Genomic DNA, 15,701 nt, shown 5'->3' on the forward strand with positions numbered 1-15,701 from the left:
AAAATAAGTGGGGGGACGCCGTCCACCCGCGTGGTACCCCGACTCGAGCCCTGGCTAGCCGTGATAAAAATAAAATGACAGAAAGTGATGTTTAAACATTTTAGCTGAATTTAAGCACTTTTGATTGATTTATACATCACAGAAGTGTCCTCACTCATTTACATGCATATCATAGTCCTAAACACCATTCCATATCTTGTTCTGCATACAAGAAACATTTTCTGGGAAAGGTACAAAAACAAACAATTGCAATTGTACCATTAGCCAATGATCAGTCACTATATTGATGCGTGTCAGTGGATGTGGTTAAAGAACGACATACCTTTTCAAGGAGATAAAGTGCACTCTGCTGCTCGTCACAATTGGCCGCTAACATGTCAACATCCTCTTTGGTGATGACGGGTTCTTTGAGCTGTTCGATCCAGGACCACATCAAATTACAAAGGATGAATGGATCTCTTTCTGTGAATAATTTATCCCAGGCTCCTTCACGAGTATTCAGGTCTTTCTATTAAAACATAAAACATCATTCAGACTTCTTAAATGTTCATCTTAGTTCAGAACTTAACCAAAAATGATCACATGTGTATGGTAAAATAAAGCCGAGACAGCAACACAATGTCACATTTGAAATGTTATCTCCAAGAATACTTATTCTGCATGGCCACAGTACCCACTAACCATGTGAATCTTAGTTAGCATGCAAGAGGGGCAATATATAAAACAATTAAAAAAAATTGCTCAGTAAAGAAATGAAAATGCATGTATGTGAGTGGTGAATAAGACCAACACTTTATCAAGCTGAACATTTTAGTCATACTTCCTGAAAAGTTTAATGACTCCTTTCAGAGATTCAACAGTTTCGTCCAAACTTTTAATACCAGAGTGTACAGAATGCGCTATTCTACCATGTTAGCTACTAAATGCACAAGTTACTTACCTTCAGTAACGATATATCTGTAAGAAACAGTAGTTAGTGTTAGATTCCTTACCTTAGAATATCCCCAGGCATCAGACTGGATCCGGAAAGTTTTGCGTAGCAGTACCCCTGCGCGTCGGTAGGCGTCGTCTGCGGCTCCGCATCCGTCGTCGGCGTCGTTGGAGCCGGGATAACATCGTCGCAGTACTTAGACGCCGCCCTCGCGCGCTGGCGTCAGTTCTTATACACAGCTTTTCCGCACCAGGAACGCAGAGCCATGATAAAAAACGACACTGGTGCCATGAAACTAGGGCCCTCAAAGGGAAGAACCTTAACCCTAGATATCGGTTCACAGAACGGGTAGGATGGGTGGGGCGGTAAGGAATCTAACACCAACTACTGTTTCTTACAGATATATCGTTACCGAAGGTAAGTAACTTGTGCATCTGAAAGAAACAGGTTAGTGTTAGATTCCTTACCTTAGATTAGATACCCCAGCAATACCAACCCCGGTGGTGGGCCTGCGAACCAATGATCACACCAGAAAATTCTGAAGAACAGAACAGCCGTAAAAGCCATCTCTCCGGACTTGGCTGTCCAGGCAGTAGTGTCTAGCGAACGTGTGCAGCGAGGCCCACGTAGCTGCCTGACAGATGTCCTGCAAGGGGACTCCCTGACCCAGGGCAGTAGTAGCCACTGTGGCCCGAGTGGAATGGGTCCTCAACCCAACAAGAGGCTCCTTTTTAGCCAAAGAGTAGCATACCTTGATGCACAACACGACCCACTGAGAGATGGTCCGTTTGTGCTCCGCCCGTCCCTTCTTAGCGCCCACGTAACCAACAAAGAGCTGGTCGTCCACCCGGAACTGGTGTGTGCGGTCCAGATAGAATGAGAGCGCACGTTTTGGGTCCAGACGGTGAAGCCTCTCTTCCTCTTGTGAGGGATGCAGAGGAAGAAAGAAGGTGGGCAAGGTGATGGACTGCCTGATGAGAAAGGCTGTGGCTACCTTCGGCAGGAAAGAGGGACGCGTTCTCAAGACAACTTTGTCCGGATGGACAGAAGGAAAGGAGGTTTGGAAGGAAAGAGCCTGGAGCTCACTCACTCTCCTGGCAGAGGTGATGGCAACCAGGAAGGCAGTCTTAAGAGTGAGAAGACGAAGAGGGCAATTGTGAAGTGGCTCGAAAGGAGTGCACATCAAATAAGTAAGGACAAGGTTCAAGTCCCACTGAGGCATCACGAAAGGAACAGGAGGAAACATGTGAGTGATGCCCTTCAAGAATCTATTTACAACAGGGGACTTGAAAAGAGAAGGCTGATCAGGTAGCCTTAAAAAGGCTGAAATGGCAGAGAGGTAGCCCTTGATAGTGCCCAGAGCAGAGCCCTGCTGGGCAAGAGAAAGAAGAAAGAGGAGAACCTCTGAAAGGGGGGCAGAAAGGGGATCCACAGCCTTTGCTGCGCACTATGCCACAAATTTGTTCCACCTGCAGGCGTATACCGATTTTGTGGAGGGACGCCTGGCTGCCAGAATCACATTACAGATCTCAGGAGGCAAGTCAAATGGCCTCAACTGTCCTCGCTCAATCTCCACGCATGGGGGTGGAGACTGGACAGCTTCGGGTGGAGGACCATCCCCTGCTGCTGCGACAGATGGTGCTCCTGAAGAGGCAGACGAATCGGGGGATCGACTGACATGCTGAGTAGCTCGGGATACCAGTATCTTTGTGCCCTGTCCGGAGCCACAAGGATGACTTGGGCCCGGTCGCGCCTGATCTTTTTCAGCACTCTGGGCAGAAGTGTTGTAGGCGGAAAGGAGTACAATAGACAGCAGCTCCACTCGCAACGAAAAGCTCCGAGTGCCGCCTTGGAAATTCCAACAGACAGAACGGATGACATTGCGCATTCTCTTCGGTGGCAAATAGATCTAACCAAGGCTCTCCCTATCGCTGAAAGAGACCTTGTGCCATGTCCGAGTTCAGACGCCATTCGTGATCCATCATGCACCGGTGGCTGAGTTTGTCCGCTCTGGCGTTCAGGGAACCTGCAGGGTGACGCCCTGGTGTTCCAGCCATTGCCAGAGGCGCAGAGCCTCCTGACAAAGGGTCCAAGACCCCATCCCGCCCTGTTTGTTGCAGTACCACATGGCGGTCGTGTTGTCTGTGAACACACGCACTACACTTCCCAGGACAGGGAGGGAAGGAATGCCTTCAGTGCAAGTCGGATCGCCCGCAGCTCCAGAAGATTGATATGGAGCCGGGACACCGCCGGAGACCAGAAGCCTCTGATCTCTGCCTCTCCCAGGTGCCCCCCAGTCCTGGAGGGATGAGTCCGTCACTACTACGTGCTCCGGTTGGGGTAGGGAGAGGGAGAGGGATCTGCCGTTGATCCAATCGCGGTCCGTGAGCCACCACTGCAACTGTCTCGCAGTGCCCTCCGAGATTAGGACGTGGTCGGACAGGTTGCCCTGATGCTGGGCCCACTGAAACTTCATGTCCCACTGCAGAGTCCACATCCGCCACCTGGCGTGATGCACCAGAAGGATGCAGGAGGCCATCAGCCCCAGAAGCCGCAGCGTCAACCTGACCGAGACTCGGGATAAAGGCCGAAAGATCGGAATCAGAGCCTGAATATCCGGAACCCACTGTTCAGGAGGATAAACCCGAAACTGCGTCAGGTCCAGAACCGCTCTGATGAAGAGGAGCTTCTGAGAGGGACACAGGTCTGACTTCGGTACATTGATGGAGAACCTTAGCAGGTGCAAGAGGTCGGCCGTGGTCTGGAGGTGGCTGACGACTGTCCGGGGAGAGCCCGCCTTCAACAACCAGTTGTCGAGATAGGGGAAGACTGACACCCCTAATCTACGCAGATGGGCTGCAACCACTGCCATCACTTTCGTGAACACCCGGGGGGCGCTGGTAAGGCCGAAGGGGAGCACGGTAAACTGAAAGTGCTCGCGGCCTACCAATACCGCAGGTAACGCCGGTGGGCCGGCAGGATGGGGATGTTGAAATATGCGTCCTGCAAGTCCAACGCTACCATCCAGTCTTCTGGGTCTAGGGCAGCTAAGACCTGAGCCAAAGTCAGCATCTTGCCGTTGACGTTACGCAGGTTCAAGATAGGGCGCAGGCCCCCTTTGCCCTTCTTGGGAACCAGAAAGTAGTGGGAGTAACAACCACACCCTACTTCTGGCCAAGGAACGCGGTTGATGGCCCCCTTGGCCAAGAGGGCTGTAACTTCCTCTTGCAGAAGTTGTAAGTGATCCCCGACAGGCGGGGGTACTGCGGTGGCATGGATGGAGGGATCGCCTCGAAGGGGAGGCAGTAGCCCCTTCGGACAATTTGCAGCACCCATCTGTCTAATGTGATGGAGCGCCAGTGGAGGAGGTGATGGCGAACCCTGGCCCCCACTGGCGTCGAATGGGCCTGAAATCTCGGACTAGGAAGGCTTTGAGGCGGATGCTGCGGGGGTGGATGTGGACTGGCCGCGCCGCTGTCCCCTGGCATCGCCACGGCGGTTACCACGTCCGCTGCCGTGCTGGCTGTTAGTCTGCGGCACGTGGCTGCCAGGACGTGAGGGGTCGCCCCTTCCTTGGTCACGAAAGGAGCGAAAGGCAGAAGTCTGCTGGAGCTGGCCCAACAGGCCCAAGGACTTGACCGTAGCCCTGGAGTCCTTGAAACGCTCATGCGCACTGTCTTCCTTGACGCCAAAGAGGCGACGGCCATCAATCGGCATGTCCATGAGGGAATTCTGGACATCAGCTGAAAAGTTGGCGGACCTCAGCCAGGCTTGGCGGCGAACCTCCACCGTCGTGGAAATCGCCCTGCCCAGCGAGTCTGTGGTATCCAGCCCATATCGGATAGAATACCGTGCTGCATCCCACCCTTCTGCAAGTGCTTGAGTGAGTTTGACCCGGACCTCCTCCGGGCAAGCTGGCAGCACGTCCACGACCGTGTCCCAAAGAGAATGGGTATAATGGCCCAAAAGGCAAGCGGTGTTGACAGACCACAACTCCAAACTAAGTGAGGAGAACAGCTTCTTACCAAACTGCTCATACCTTTTGGATTCCCGATCAGGTGGTGCAGTCGGGAATGAGGTCTGGGAGTTAGAGGCCTAGATAACCAGGCTCTCGGGGTGGGGTGGGTGGACAGGAAGCTAGGGTCGCCCGGGGCCAGGCGGTGGCTCCTGGCCACGTCCCGACCTACAGGGGGACCTGTAGTGGGCCTGGACCAAGTGCCCACCAGAACGTCAGTAAGGGCCTCATTAAACGGCAGTAGAGGCTCCGAAGAGCTTGCCTGCGGTTTGAGGACCTCGGTGAGGAGGTTAGTCCTCACGGCCGCGACGAGGAGCTCAAGACCCAAGGCCTTGGCCGCCCTCGTCAGCACCACGCTGTAAGCAGCCCCCTCCTCCGTTGCCACGGTAGGAGGGGAGACAAAGCCAGTGTCGGGCGAAGTGTCCAAACCACTGGCCTCCGCTAGATCCACTGCCCAGTCCTGAATCGGCTGGCACTCTCGTGTCAGAGGGTCCTCAGACCCCTCCCAATCCCCCTTGCCTCCCATCTCCTTATTGTCAGGTTCAAAGGATGGGGCTGGATCATAGAAGAATTACTCTTCTCTCGCCGGATCCGGACCGAGGGAGGGACCGGGGACGATGTCGTCCGGGGACGTGAGGTCGACCAGCGGTGACCCGGATACAGTCCCGGATCCGGTGGGGCCCTGCGGCGTCGAAACCGGAGTCGTCGACGGCGCCGGGGCCGAAGCACCCGGCCTGCTTGGACTACCAGTCGGGCCCGCGGGGCCCGAAGGCGCTACAGCAGGACCCGACGGGGGAGAGAGCGACCTCATGGCCATGAGGAAGACATTAATCTCCTCCGGCATCGCGTTCAGCCCAGGAACCGGGGGGAATGGAGCAGGCAGCTGAGCCGCGTGGGCGCTGTCGCCCGAAGCCCCGGCCGCATCCCCGAGCATTGGGGGGAGTCGGAAGAGCGATGTCGTCTATTCGATTTATTGTCCTTCTACCTGAGGACTTGGAGCCCAACGAATGGTGTCGACTCGCCGAGCTGCGATGACTGTGACCCCGGGACTGGTCCTTCGACCTCCTCCTTAACTTGGACCGTGAACGGCACGGGCTGACTGCCGGAGCTCGAGGTGCTTACGGGACGCTCCCGCCTAGCCTTTGACGTCAAGGCCCGGAAGTCGGGGCACTACTTGTCTTCATGGTCGGTCCCAAGTCAATACAGGCACCGGAGATGGGGGTCGGTAACCAACATCAGTCTGTTGCACTCGGCACAGGGCTTGATTCCGGGCATCCCTACCGGCACCGATAGACTCACGACTCGAAACAGGATCAAAAAGATCGAAAAGGAGTGCTGCTTTTTCCGGATCTGCACTTGCTGGCGCAGATAAAAGAAGAACTGACGTCAGTGCGCATGTGCGGAGTCTAAGTACTCGGACGACGTCATCACGGCGCCAACTACGCCGTCGACAGACACGGAGCTGCAGACGACACCTGCCGACGCGCAGGGGTACCGCTACGCAAAACTTTCCGGATCCAGTCTGACGCCTGGGGATATTCTAAGGTAAGGAATCTAACACTAACCTGTTTCTTTTAGATATTAGCAGGTGATGTCTAAGTGGACACCTAACAGGCCTGGCATACATAACATTCTTAGAGTGGATCCTTTCTCATGCTCGCCCAAGCTCTGAGATCGGAAAAGTTGCGGAACTGCGATAGACAGTGTGTTTCCCTAAAAGACTCCCTGCTACTGCAGAAATCCAACTAAAAAGCATGGCAGTGGAGAGAGGGTAACCATGGGTCTGCTACCTGATGAAGTAATTAAGGATTAATGTCTCAGGATTTTTATATTGTATGGGGGACCAATCAGAGCATTTAATTAAGAGACCAGAGCTGCAGTAATGGGCGCGTCTGAAATCTGTACTGATGTGCCTTCTGACATGGAACAAGCATACCAATAAATGAAGGAAAATAATGCCACACAGTTTGCAAGGGTTTAGCAGGTTCAGCTCAAGCACTGCAGATTTTCTGTTCTAAGGTGAGTATAACTGAATGAAGAGAGTTTTCCAGAGATGCCCACTTGCTCACTATGCAGTAAGACTCGAGACACCACACTGTAAATTGGCCCTATGAGGCCGAATGTGTGTGGTTCAATATTGTCTCATGTAGATGTAAAGTGGTCTAGCACTTTCGAACAGACTGTTCCTTTTGGGGTTTAGCTGATCTTATTTCCGGAGGATGCTGTCCTGTGTGATGGCACCAACTAGCTAGGGAATTGTTGCAAATGATGTTGGGAATGCTCAGTGGATTAGATGTGTTTTAGAGCACCTCCTCATCTTCTTTGTTCTTTCTATCGTAAAGCTTCCATTTACATTTCGCCTTTCCTTCTAGTATTTGTCAAAAAACAAGTGAAGATCTATTAAAATGTTTTTTAAAAAGACCATAAAACATTAATTTACAGCATCCTGCAGACATGTAGGCCACTGACCAGAATGTCTATTTTGAAATCAACGGCATTTCATATTACTTGAAGGTCTAGATTAACTGCAGTAGTGAAGTAGTGTGGCTCACTGGTTAGAGACGGCAGACCCGAGAGCAGAGGACGGCCCGGGACCAGGGTTCGATTCCCGGCGCGGCAGGTTTCTGGACCAGGGTCAGCGGACTCGATAATTCTCTCGCCTCGGTGCCCACTCTGATCAGCGATCACACTCGGCAACTCTGGGCATTAGCTTGCCTCATCTTCACTAACGGCCCCACCAGACCGCCGGGGATGCCTGGTCTGACCCTGGAGATACCCATTAAGGGACCATCTCTCAGGGAAGCCAGGAAGGGTTTCGCATCGGTTGAGGCGCCTTGGGACCCTACGGGTAAGTAGTGCGCTATATAAATGCCTATACATTTACACGGCAGTGTCCATTGAATTCCCCCTTCAGATTGACACAAAACACTTCTAAAATGTAGTGTGTGGCATGGGATTGGGCAACGCCTGCATTTGACAGTTTAACTTTCTGGTCCCATAGGTTGTAACGTTTATAAAATATGCAGGAACAAAATAGTTCCTAAATTTCAGATTTTCTGAAAATCTCATCTCCTTCTGACATGCATAAGTAAACATAATTAAACAGGCGTTGCCCAGTGTTTTAAAATTATTAGGCATGGGTAAGACGTAAATCTTACATTTAAAGAAGCGACTGGCTAGGGAGGTTATTGCATTTTATCCATCTCATTTTATCTCGAGCAATAGATGTATTTGAGCATTTACAAAAATTAAAAAGCTGACCGCATCTAACCTAAATTACTTTAAGATTTCAGCGCTATTCTTTAGTACTTCTTATACTTTCTCCAATGCACGAATATAGCTCTATCGCAGCATATGCAGTTTATGCAATTGTTAGTGCGCGTTATCGTCTGCTTATATATGCTATTTGTTTTAATTGGTCAATGTATTTAGTCTGAGCAAGAACTATTTTAACATAAAAGTAAGTGAAAAAGCCCTACAGCATATTTAATTGCAATTTATTTAAGTATGAACACTATCAGTATATCGACTTTCCTGTACCTGGTGATGAAGGGCAGATGATAAATAATGTTAGTGAGTCTGATGTGCAGAAACTCTATAAGAATTTACATAACTACCTTCCTTCCACACCATTTCATATGACAGGGCCTGAAATATATACAGGAAAGCATCACAAAATCCCAATTTGGAGAAGGGCACAAAATGAACTGCCTGATGAATATCAACTAGGCAGGTTGGAATTTGTGACCCCTCCCCCACTCCCTCTTCCACACGACTGAGTACAAACACAGGGATGGTGGCCATCCAGGGACAGCAAAAATCACCAGGCTCCTTAGGCTGCTTGGCGTGTTTCCCAAAGGGGAAGCTTTCGTCTTTGCAAGTCAGATGCCATCCCAATTGGGGAATCGATATATGATTAATGGTTTGCAACCGCAATTGAAGTAAACACTGACTGATGTATGTCACTGTGACTTCCAACCTGCGATTTGGAATGGGCCATAGACACTTTTGTAAGTCAGAAAGCTTTTTCCAACAGCAAAAGGGATTTAGTAAATAGTAAAATACCCTACAGCAAATCCAGTGATTGTGTGAATCACAGGCTCTGTGACTACACAAGGGAACTGCACACCAGGCCTAGAGCAACATAAGGTAACCAATAATGACTATGTAACCACAATAGCCAGATAAATCTGGACTGAGGGAACCAGAGGCACGGTGTACTGGTAGGCGGCAGCCTCCAACATGAACTGTGTATCACAATGAACCGCTACCAATCTAAGTATTGCAAATATAAGTGCAGTGCTATATTGTGAGTGCAGGCATCTCACAAAAAGTGAAGAACTGGACTCACACACCACCTGGTGTCATGCTTCATCATTGACCAGTCCTCGCCCTCTAAAAACTTGGTTTGATAGAGGGCGGGCATGCACCTGACGACAGGGATGTACTTCTAAACTAAGTGGGGGCCCAAAGAAAAATAAGGTGAGTTAAAAGGCCATTATGGGTGTCTGCTTAATTTTAATGATGCGGACATCCATATGGTAGTTAAAATAAGGTGATCGGTGTCATGGGGAAATTAGTGTCCCCCCAGGAGGGAGGGCAGGTGGGCCCTATCTCCTCGATAGACCATCGAGGAGCGGAGGCATTCAGGTCTAGGCAGAGAGGCGGAGATCACGTCAGATGACATTCCAGGACCAAAAGGGTCCACCTGCCCTCCCTCCTAGGGGTCGTACTTTACCTCATCATAGGATTTACTAAGACCTTACCATTGCAAACAGTGGAGTGTGAATATTGTTCACCCCACCTGAGTGGAACCCTCTCACCAGAGTTTGGTAAGCACGGAGCCCGTTATATTAAGGTCCTGATGAATGCCGCGGACCCAGCTGGGCCTACAGGCAGAAACATGTTGACCTCACATACAGCGGTGGGGGACACTAATTTCCCCATGACACCGATCACCTTATTTTAACTACCATATGGATGTCGGCATCATTAAAATTAAGCAGACACCTATAATGGCCTTTTAACTCACCTTATTTTTCTTTGGGCCCCCACTTAGTTTAGAAGTGCATCCCTGTCGTCAGGTGCACGCCCGCCCTCTATCAAACCAAGTTTTTAGAGGGCAAGGACTGGTCAACGATGAAGCATGACACCAGGAGGTGTGTGAGACCAGTCCTTCACTTTTTGTGAGATGCTTGCACTCACAATATAGCACTGCACTTATATTTGCAAAACTTAGACTGGTAGCGGTTCATTGTGATACACAACCAATAATGACTCACAGTTGATGCAACATATTCTCCCAAATTACATGCAAAATTGTTAAACAGTATCTTTATTCCACATACCTGCCACATCTTCACGTTATCTGTTACATCCCCCTCCTCCATAAACTCACTTTCACCTGCAAGGGCCTTCATTGCCAGCAGCCTTCTGGCTTCCAGGTTTAATTCGGACTGTAGAACATGTGGAATTCCATCAGCTGCGTCCCCTGTCTCGAAACCTAGTGATTCCCCTATGTCATGAATGCCGTGTCCTCCAAAGCACTCGGATTTACAGGTCCTAGACTCATTGCCCTGAAATGGGGTACCTCTTCCACAAAAGACAGACTCTTCTTTTTTCTTCCCATCACATGGATTCCTCTGTAGCTCACCCATCTGTAGCATCTCATTTTGTGGCAAACTGAAGAAGTCATAATTTGGTTGCTCTGGCTGCGCACTATTATCAATGGATGAAAACCCTAAGGAAAACGTTCGACTTCTTTGTATGTCCTTTGGAATTTTTCTTCGATGAAAAAGTGGAGATCCCTCTCTTGGCCCTTCCAAGCTGTTAAACCTAGACTGAGTCCAGAATGAAAATGGGCTATGCACTGACGACTCTCTTTTGAAATCTGCAGGAGGAGTGTGTTGCAACTGTTCTGCGATGGCTGCAATAAAACACTGTTTCACACTGTTCTGCTGCCTTAGTCTCCTGAGAAAGGGTAATTGTGCAGGTACTGTCCAAGGGGTATCGCCTTGCTCAAGGAGAAATTCAGCTCTCGTTAGATCAGAATCGCTGTAGCTTAAACGTTTCTTTAAATGCGATAGAGGCTGGAGACATTCAACGTTACGCCTCTTCCAAAGAGGATCAAACTCTTGCTCACTAGCCAAAATGGCATCGTGAGCCATACAAGGCTCCGCTGGCCCTGCAGATTGGCAGAACGCATTTGCCGCGTTGATGCTATCCTCCAACTCCTTCTCAAGTTGTGATGAAGTCAACTGGGAAACTGTCTTTTCTATTTCAGCTGATAGATCCGGCATCTCTACAACTTCCTCCTTAACAACTTGCCTATTTTCAGCCACATCCAAAAGCAGTTTGCAAACCATATGAACAAGCTTTGGCACATGCTTGAGATAGCGAGCCTCATAACCATGGAGAAGGTGCCTCTGCCGAATGAGGTACTGAGTCAGGGTCACAGCATGCGCTTTGGGTTCGCAGCAAGAAAATACATTACGTAGTGGGTTCAAGAACTGGGAAAACTCCCTCACACAGAGTAACTGTAACCTGGTTTGAATGGCATTTGGTCTCTTTGCTCGAACAAAAAGGATAGCTTGATCTGCAGTCATTCTTGTTGCGAAAATTAAATAGCAGGCTATTAACACACCTGCAATAAAGTTGAAAGACAATTTTAATACATGTTTTTTATTTGTGCTACAAAACAAAAAAGACAAGAATAAAAGTAACTGAATAAAAGTCAATAATGTCGATGTCAATACAGTCTTATGAACTAACAATGAAATTAAAGAAATACTGTCTCAATAATAGTTGTTTTTCTTGTTCATGAACAAGACATCTTGTAGAGAGAAGGAATGAGTCAAAATGTTAGACTTACAAGGTATACGGGTAGAGGGTGAAGCAATAGTTTAGATTTTTTTTAAAGTACATCAGCTAAAACAACAGGATACAATAATGAAGCAGCTTGATTGTTCAACAAAGTAATGAAAATGACATAAATTAATCTGAATAATTTTTAGGTCTCGCCTTTTCCATTCCGAAGGAATGGAAAATGGAGAGAATTCAAGTGCTCAAAATACTCGTCAAACCAAGGGTTTTTTGGTGCGGTTTTCTTCGAGTTCACATGGCCACAGGCACGCACTTTTGGGCCATAAACTTTCACGGCCATCTGTTCCCCAACTCCAGCACCTCCCCTCTCTCTCCCCGCACACAGCCTTAATTGGATTTCTCCTCCCCCTCCCCAGCCAGCTTCCCCCAGGCCGTGTTCCCTCCCACCTTTCCTCCTCTCTGTCCCTTCCTTCATTCACAACTTGTTATATATCGCGAGAAGAAGTGACATCGCTGCTTGGGCGCCTTACTTCAGAGTGATCCGCTCCGCCCCCTGCTACATTCACTTTCCCACCACATTCCCTCTTCTTCATTCCTCTCCCTGGTGACACCTCTTAATGCTTTTTTTTTTAGATTGACAACACGGGCACACAGTCCATTTTTAAAATTCAATTAAAGTGCGGCGAGAGGGGACTGCGGCCGCCATTGCTCACTGTGCACCAGTGTTGTTAATCTAAAAGTGCGCCATTATGTCATCTTTCGGTAATCTGCTGGAGTTTAGTTTACACTCCTCACAGCATTTGCTGCCCTATATGACCTCCTCCCTCCTCACTTTGCAAATGGGAGTTGCGCACCTTTCTTTTATTTTCTGCAGCTCGTCAAACTTTTTTTTAATACCCTATTTCTTTAATGCTTGTTCTTCAAAAACGCAAGACTTTCTTTTGATCGGTGCAGCAGCTCTGCTACTTACGGAAGGCAGATAATGTGCTGGCTGAAACAAACTGATAAACTTCAGCAAGAAATACATCATGTGGATATGCCTTGGTAAATATGTTACGCATATAATACATTTTTACACAGGAAACTTCTTTTTATCAGCGAGGGAGGTGCCCTTTCAGGAAGGTAGCGCTGGTTTTGCTTTCCTTGCCATCTCTCTCCCCTCGCTCCTTCACCCCACTCTCTCTGCTGTCCCTCCCCCCTCCGTTCCAAACATTCCGGAGACTCCCAAAGCTTCTGATCTCTGCATTGATCGAAAGGCAGCTAGGGGGATAGGGATTTTGCTTCCAGTCGTGAAAGAGCAACACCATTTTCTACAGAACACGCAGCAAGGCAAAACTCGACGCTACCTTGGTAATTAGTTATCACGTTGTTTTTCATTCCACAGTAGCTAACTATGCACTCTAAAGCAACAGGACTGCTCCAAACATATTTGAATGTAAATATGTGCTGCATCAAAAACTGCTGCTGTACATTTTCTCTTATTTAAATATTATAGTTTTACTCATGTGTCGGACTCATTACAATTTAGATGAAAACAGCAGAATACATCTGTGTTGTATTTCTGTTGTAATGTCGGGTGCTCTAATCGCAATGCTCTGAATACTTTTCCTTTAAGTTTTGTGTTTTTAGCGTGTCCTCTCTGTGTAGTATTTCTCGTCTTCAGTAGTGGCATGAAGAGGGGCTGCAGCTCCTCCAAGGCACAGCTCTGCCTCGGCTGCATCTTCCAGCTGCCCATGGCGAGCTCTTAGACTTTCTTTCCCCGGGCCCTCCTGCTGGCCTTCCACCTACATATTCCCTCAGTGTTTCGTGCTTTTGTAGAGGATTGCTATGAACAGAACAATGTCAGTAGTGAAATGCTGTATTGGTGCACGTTAGGTGGTCCTGAAATCACGTACACCAACCTGCTTGCATAATGTTACTGTGCTGTGATGTAGTATCTGAGGACGGACGGCAGCTGCCTGTCATGGCACATGGAAGCGGCTACAACATACTTCATTTAAGGAGAACCGAACAGACTGGTTTCTACACTCAACACTGTAATGCATGACGCCATCTATGCAGTCAAATGGCTGCGAACTGAGGCTCGTCCACCTCCCACTGCGCCCCCACCCTCGGTGCTATGGTGACACAAAATGTTTTTTTTTACTGCCCATGAGAGCAGCCCTGGAAAAACATTCGAATTTGGTGACATTAAGGAAGATTCAGGTTAAGTTTGATTGTGTGATTGTTAATATCATGTAGCTTCCTTTTAAACAAATTGAAGCCCTGTGAGGCATTTGAATTAACCGTGCACTTCAGATGTTTGCTTTGGAGATTTATTTACATTTCAGTGCCGTTTTTTTTTTTTTTTTTTTTTTACCCGGGCCCTCCTGCTGGCTTTCCACCTACATATCCCCTCAGTGTTTCGTGCTTTTGTAGAGGATTGCCACCAGCAGCATTTCTCCTCCCCTTGCCTCCGAGAGCTTCAAAGGGATCTGCTTCCCCGCCCACTGCTTCACACTTCACGGCCTGGCGGCCGTGACTCGCATCAAGTCTGCAATGCTACGGCCAGCTGCTGGGCAGTAAGGTTGCCTCCCCCCCCAACCATGGGAAGTCCCTCCAGTGAAAGCGCAAAGGCATATAGGGGGTCAGCCCCTGATTTTCAACACTGTTCTCTATCAAAACGCCAATACTTATTGTGGGTTTTATTAACCTGCCTTCAAAATATTTGTTTTGGTAAAAGTTTCCATAACAATTATGCTGAGATTTCGTTTGTTATGCAAACGCCAGATATGAATTTCCGCCCTGTTTTCTGTGCCACAGTTTTTCTATTTTGCCACTATTTTATCTACTTCGGACCATTGCCATTATAAATTACAATCACTTTTATTTAAGTATTAATTATTTTAAAAAAATTAAAAGCCATTGTTATTTGTAATATCAATACTTCTAAGTCACGTCAATACAAAACATGTGGCATTACAAATGCTAAAAGTGTCACATTTGCTAAAGTTAAAAGTATTGGCATTGTAAATCACAAAACATAAATATAAAATGTAATTTACAAAACCAATAGCTCCAACTTTCCTACTGCGAGACCTATTGGCAACGCCAGTGCTTGTTTGTCTTTTGGATCCTGTTCAGAATTTGAAAGTCATGGTCATGCCAAAGTTTAAAAAAAATCTATTGTATGGTATTACGAAAGTTAATGCTGAGTTCTAGGAAATACATATTGTTAACAAAACATTTGAAATATTAATTTCTTGAACGTTCATAAACCTCTGACCTTAACATCAAGTTAACTCCTATCCCCAAATCTGGATCCCACACGTATTAACAAACAAATATACGCTGCTAGGCTACTGAATAAATCTATTAATTAATCTGTACCTCAACATTGTGCATAAAGACTTCAATATGAACTTTCATCTAAGCTTGATTGTTCGTATGGATCTTTATATGAGCCCTTAGTATGGTGCACACCTAATTTCTTCCCTTCTCCTAAACTTAAACGGTAAAACCTCACAATCTAATGCAATCACTGGCTGGGATATGAAGATTCTCACTTACCTGAAGCACCAAGAAAAATTTCTAGCTGGAGCAGCACAAAAAAAAATGGACAGACGGCTAAAAACATAATGCGGTAGTAAAGGCGATTTCAATTGAAGAGTTTTAATTTGAAAACTTTTACACATTTCGGCCTCAAATCTAAATAATTCAGCAAATGAAAGCAAAAAAGAGGATCAACAAGAAATGTCAAAAATCAAGAGGCTTTTGAATAGCTCTAGCTGAAAAACCTACTCGATTGTAGGATCATCCAATGGAAAACAGGAGCAAGCTGCTACAGGCTTAAGTAACTGTTGTTAAGTAAAGCTTTAGTTAAAAAGATTATAAGTAATTTGAGGAGAATAATAACGTATTAATAAGACTTATGGAGTTCTTCAACAGTCAAAA

General features: G+C 47.6%; 1 protein-coding gene across 2 annotated transcripts in view; it reads right to left on the minus strand.

The window, feature by feature from the left end:
* PTPDC1 (protein tyrosine phosphatase domain containing 1) overlaps nucleotides 1-15,701 on the minus strand; it is a 370,176-nt gene that overhangs the window by 68,234 nt on the left and 286,241 nt on the right. For both annotated transcript variants that reach the window (XM_086939169.1, XM_086939170.1), the window contains 2 exons: nucleotides 10,295-11,589; nucleotides 323-508 (listed from right to left, as the gene is read on the minus strand). In XM_086939169.1, the coding sequence (XP_086795295.1) occupies nucleotides 323-508; nucleotides 10,295-11,589 (1,481 nt within the window). The remainder of the gene's footprint in view (nucleotides 1-322; nucleotides 509-10,294; nucleotides 11,590-15,701) is intronic.

This window comes from Lissotriton vulgaris, chromosome 9 (genome assembly GCF_964263255.1).
Source record: "Lissotriton vulgaris chromosome 9, aLisVul1.2, whole genome shotgun sequence".
Lineage (NCBI taxonomy): Eukaryota > Metazoa > Chordata > Amphibia > Caudata > Salamandridae > Lissotriton > Lissotriton vulgaris.